The following is a 5,443-nucleotide window of genomic DNA, read 5'->3' as shown; positions in this document are numbered from 1 at the left end:
GCGTTCTTTAGTTGTTCTAATTTTTTGAGAAACCCCCCGAGCCCATCAATGAGGGATCGGCGTTACGATAATGCTATAAGGGAGACTTGGCTCTACCTCTGTAGAGGTGCCCACCATGGGGCTCGAACAAGACTCAGCTCTGCCTCTGTAGAACTGAGCCTCCCTCGGGGGCTAGAAGAGGGGACCCCCCTAAGTCCCAACACCATTTTAGTCGTTTTTTGAAAAAAATTCTACGCCAAACTCTCCTGTGTACTTTGACAAATTGATTGTAAAAAACCTAAGGACCGAAAGTCCGTCTCAGGGCCAAAAGGCTGACTGAGCTGCGAGACGGCCTATGCCTCTAGGCTATGGCAACTCCCTCACCACCTTTTGCCTAAAGGGCAGCTTAGGCTCCGAGGAAGTTTTTTGCAAGAGATATGTTCAAAGATGAGACAGAGGGCAGAGGCTTGGAAATACAATAGAAACAATTAAAAAGCATATACACACAAGTACTTTAAAAGGCCTCGATGGCCACAAGCATCATAGTACAATGATGTAAGTCCTAATCTATTTATATGGCCCCTTTGGCCCAGCTCAAAACTCAGGGTCGCCAGCGTCGGCGGTCGGCGTAGGAGGAACCACCTCCTCTTCAAACAACCTGGCCAGTGCCATGCCAGGGGCCTTAGCTGCCTCCACTAGCTTCATGACCTCCTCCTCAGCCTTCTCGTCATCCTCAGCCACGACGTAACCATCGCTGATGGCCTCAAGGTCAATGCCAGCGTAGTGTGAGGAGATGATGGCCAGGGCGTGCTTGACGTCCATATGCAGCGCCCCCTAGAGCTGCTCGGGGGCTCGGCCGCTCAACGCGATCAAGCAGCTCCTGAGGGAGCTGCTCGACTCGACCCCTCGATGTCTAGGGCCTCGCAGGTAGTATGGGCAGCGCTCTACAACACGTTGCGCTCCTAGATCTCGGCCTCGAGCACTGCCTGCACTGCGATGGAGGCCTCAGCTACCCAGGAGGCCTCCTTCTTCAACCCTGCGCCAAGACAAGCGGGATGGGGTTAAGCACAAAAGAGAACAAGCCAAACAGGGGCGCAAGCCTATGAGACTCACCCTCAGCTTTCTCCCTCTAGTTTTGGACCTCAACCCGAGCGGCCTCGGCCACCCTGGAAGCCTCCCTCTCTAGCTCTATGTCACATTTGGGAGTTAGGGGTCAAACGCAAGAAAAACAAATAAAACAAGGGGCACGTCTCATTAGGACTCACCCTTGGCCTTTTCCTTCCAGGCTAAGGCCTCGACCCGGGAGGCCTTGGCCACCTTGATAGCCTCCGCCAGGGCACCTTTCATCAGCAGGTGCGTGCCCTGCTCTGCCTCCAGTGGCTTGGCGACAGCCTTGGTAGAGGTCGTCTTTTGTTCGGCCTGGGACATGAAGGTGTCCCGCTCGCTAGCCACTCGGGTCAGCTCCTCCTCCAGCTCCTGGATCTACGCCGCCAAAGGGGCGGCCTGCTCCTGAGCCATGGCCGCCTCGGCCTTCATGTCAGCACAGCGAAGGCGGAGGTCCTCCACCTCCATGCTCTATGCCGACAGAAGCTCATTAGCATTAGCAAGCAGGTCCTTCTACTGCCGGAGCTGGTCCTAGACATCCCTCTCTCGCCAGAGGAACATCGACTTCTCAAGGGACCGGGCCTCGAGCTCCTGGATAGGTAGAACAAACGTCAAGCACTACGAGAAAACTCGGGAAAAAGACAACACAACATAAGAAAAGAAAGCGCATACCTGGGCAACGCCGAGCAGGTTGTCAGCCATGATGGACAGTGCTGTCCACAGTGACCGCTCCGCCAGCTAGCGGAATTGGTCGAGGGAGCCCTAGTGCCCCCCCTCGTTCGCATCTTTGAGGGTGAACAGAGGGTCCCCCTTATGGTCGTCCTGGCTCTGCCACAAGACACGTAGGCTATCCCACCCATGGGGCTTAGGTTGCACCTGGACGAGGGTCAAGCTCCCCTCGCTAGAAGTCAGAGCTAGCTGCTCCGCAGTGCTGGCCGCCTCAGCGTCCGCCACCTCCTTCCCCCGGGAAGTATCATCAGAGGAGATTGAATGAATCTCCACCTCCCAAGCATTCTCCTACGATGACGGTGGGTCTTGGACCGAGGGCGGTACCGAAGCTTGCCCCGCCTCCGTCTCCACATCTTGGGCCGCTGGCTCCGCTGCGCCCGAGCTGGCCTCCGCCACCTCGGCCTCAGTGGTCCCGGGAGCTACAGCCTCCGCCACCTCGGCCTTAGTGGTCCTAGGAGCCCCGGCGTCCACCACCTCGGCTTTGGAAGCCCTAGAAGCCCTAGCCTCTACCACCTCAGCCTTGGAGGTCCTAGGGGCCTCGGCCTCACCCTCGGTGGCCTTAGCGATTGAAGCTACCTTGGCTTCACCTGACTCGAGGCCCCCAACATCATGGGGCATAGGCGCCTCCTCCCCTGCCTGCTTTGTGGCTGCCTTGGTAGCCTCTCCTTGGGCGATTGGCTCCATTGGGTTGGCCCTGGCCGATGCCACACCATGCCACATGGCGGCCTACGCGTCCACCACCCATTGGGTGGTGGAGCTGGTGCTCACCTTGAGTGCCTTAAGTGGTGCCAGGGCGGGCGCTTCCGCCTAACGCTTTCGACTAAAGACAAAACACTCACGAGGTCAGCATATGACCAAAGAATGAGTGGGAGATGCTGCAAAATCCACTGAGAAAACACTTACCTCGAACGGGGAAGCAATAGCTTCCACACCGCGTCCCTCGTCCTCGGCAATGGCGGTGGCGATGGTAGTGGCACGGCCCCCGTGTTCACCGGTACCGGCCGGCCCTCGCTGGACTCCAATGCCCCCTTGACCCTCTGCGAAGGTGGTTGAGTCGCCCCCATTGTCGCTCGCTCAACCTCCGTCGTCGAGCCCATTGGGCTAACGGCGCGCTTCCCCGACGCCCGTGTCTTGGGCGTGTCGGCCTCAGCCTCGGGGCGGGCGATCGCTAGCCCCGAGGCACCCTCTCCTCCTCCTCCTGGAGATGCTAGGCCACTCGCTAATGCCCCGGGCACCATCTCCCTGACATCAGGGAGGTGGTCCAGGGGACCCCACCCTGCCTCGCTCTCATCATCGTCGCTCGAAAAGTTCATCGACGACGATGACGGAGACGGCTCCTCCAGGAGACCGTTGTGCCTCTGTTGCCAGCAATGTTTCTCTAGCTCATCATGCTCGAGGCTCTTCCTCTTGCGCCTTGCCTCCTCGGCGTCCTTCCGCTCCTTGTACGCCTCAGCGTGTGCCCTGTTCTCCACTCGTCGCTCTACATCCTTGGGAATGGGCGGTGGGGAGGCTCGCACATCCATCATCCCCTATAGGAATGATAAACGCAAATAAGGGAATAGATTGAAAACATAAGGAGCAAGGAGGCCTCTGGGGCCGCAGCAACACGTGACTCACCAGAGAGATGTACCCCCATGATGGGCGCATCGGGAATGGGGTTAGATCACTGCTCCTCTACCGCCCCTCCACTGTCTCTCTCACCCGATGTAGAATCTCCTCGTTGGAAAGGGCAATGGCGGACAATCAGATGCCATCAATCGGCTCACCCAGTGTCATCTCAAACAGGCGTTGCTGCCAAGCCATCAGCGGCAGCACCCTCTGGCGGTGGAAGGCTGCCATGACCATGGCCGTTGTAAGGCCACGGCTCCGTAGCCTCTCTAGCACCCTTAGGAGCGGCTACAGCTTGGACTTCTCAGCCAACGGGACGCCGTACCTCCACCTCTCTGGCTGGCTCTCCATGACCCGCCCGGTATAGGGGGGAAGCCCACCGTCATCATTGCGGAGGTAGAACCAGCTGCTTTACCAATGGCAGTTGGACGATGTGAGCTGGGCCAAGATGTAGAAGGGCTGTTAGTCTTGGCGCACTTGGAGAGTGCAGCCACCGGCTCTCAACGCCTTCTGCGTGCCTGTCGTGCCCTCTGGCTTGGTGTTAAGCCCCGCTCGAAAGAAGTGGAGCCACAACTCCTAGTGGGGGGCAATGCCCAGGTACCCCTCGCAGACAGTGACAAAGATGGCTGCCTGCGTGATGGAGTTGGGGTTGAAGTTGTGGAGCTCCACGCCATAGTAATGTGGGAGCACCCACATGAACCGGTCCACCGGCAAGCCAAGGCCATGCTCGTGGAAGGCCATGAAGCTCATGATGTAGCCATCGCATAGCCTTAGCTCTGGCTCATCCCCCGGAGCAATCCACTCTGGTCTATTGGGGTCGGTGACCGAGCGGAGGAGACCATCATCGATGAGCGACTATAGCGTCACCGCAGACACATTGGACGGACCCCAAGGATCCGCCTAGAGGACAACAGCGCCGCCGGCCATGAGTGTGGTGGAGAATGTGGCTACGGTGGTAAGGCGTGCTCTCGCTCTCTCTCTCTCTCTCTCTCTCTCTCTCTCTCTCTTTTCCTCCCCCTTCTCCCTTCTTGTCCCCGACGCTCTCTTCCTCTGTTCTTAGCAACCGCTCGAGGGCAGAAAGGGTGAACGTAGGTGGAAAAGGTAAGGAGGGGCGGGGCATGGCTCGTCATGTATTTATGAGGGAGGAAAGAGGGCAAAATGGGCGGGTGACAAAACTAGGAAAGTTTCCCTCAGATCTAGCGTAGTTAATTCGGATCCAACTAAACCGCCCACGCGTCCACCTTTTTCTTATTAACAGCGCGCACACAATAACGTCCCATCCATAGACGTCGCATCGCATCCGACCACAGCGACGATAGGCGCTGTTCTGTCTCCCCGAGGAACCGCCTCAAAAGGTGCACCCACCATCATCAGCCGATGGAAAGGGAATATCCCTCACCCGATTCCTTTCAGACTAAGGAACTAGGCACCGAGCCCGTTATGGTCTAGGGGTTTGAAGGCTAGGCCCTTGAGGGTCTCGACAGCCACCCCAGAACAAATAGAGTTAGGGATGACTATGGGCGAGCCCGTATATGGCCGAGGCCCAAGCAAGCAATTGCTTGGGATGCCCTAAGTCGTGTCCGAGACCGGCAAGGAGGTCTCTAAATGGGATCCTGCCGTAGGGAGGCACCGAGCCCCCTGGGCCAATCGAATGACCTTGGGACCCACTAGAGAAGCCCTCTAGTACTTTTGGAGTGCGTCTCTGGACTGCTAGCTGACCCCTATTGAATGGGGCACGGGCCTCCACTCAGACTTACCCGATAATAGCTCACCGGAGGTGTCACTGCTCGCCCACCGAAGGTAGCCTGGCATACTCCACCCCTCCTTCCAAACGAAAAGGATGCATGAGGGCCGCACAAAAAAAGACAGGGATACTCCTGATCGCCCTCTTGCTCTGAGTAGAGGCTCGAGGGCTCTTCCTACAACCAAGTCGAGGCCTAGCGACCTGAACTTGCACTCGGGGGCTCGGCAAATGCGATAAAACCCCTCACTCAACATGAAAAAAGCCCCTTGAGGAATAAAT

At 57.7% G+C, this 5,443-nt stretch overlaps 1 protein-coding gene across 1 annotated transcript; it reads right to left on the bottom strand.

Moving 5' to 3' along the window:
* Positions 1 to 1,614: 1,614 nt before the first annotated feature.
* On the bottom strand, positions 1,615 to 2,532 carry LOC136516087 (uncharacterized). Its single transcript, XM_066509488.1, has 2 exons — positions 2,137 to 2,532; positions 1,615 to 1,674 (listed from the first exon to the last, which is right to left on the bottom strand). The coding sequence occupies exons 1-2, from the start codon at positions 2,530 to 2,532 to the stop codon at positions 1,615 to 1,617; spliced, it is 456 nt and encodes a 151-aa protein (XP_066365585.1).
* Positions 2,533 to 5,443: the final 2,911 nt, after the last annotated feature.

Source organism: Miscanthus floridulus, chromosome 17 (assembly GCF_019320115.1).
Source record: "Miscanthus floridulus cultivar M001 chromosome 17, ASM1932011v1, whole genome shotgun sequence".
NCBI lineage: Eukaryota > Viridiplantae > Streptophyta > Magnoliopsida > Poales > Poaceae > Miscanthus > Miscanthus floridulus.
This window is presented reverse-complemented; position numbering and strand designations above follow the sequence as displayed.

Bases quoted from the DNA above. Each gene is read 5' to 3' on its own strand.
- LOC136516087 (XM_066509488.1), bottom strand. From the start codon at position 2,532: ATGTGGCATGGTGTGGCATCGGCCAGGGCCAACCCAATGGAGCCAATC. The intron at 1,675-2,136 runs GTACCGCCCTCG...CTACCTATCCAG, and splicing joins CGGAGGCGGGGCAAGCTTCG to GAGCTCGAGGCCCGGTCCCT.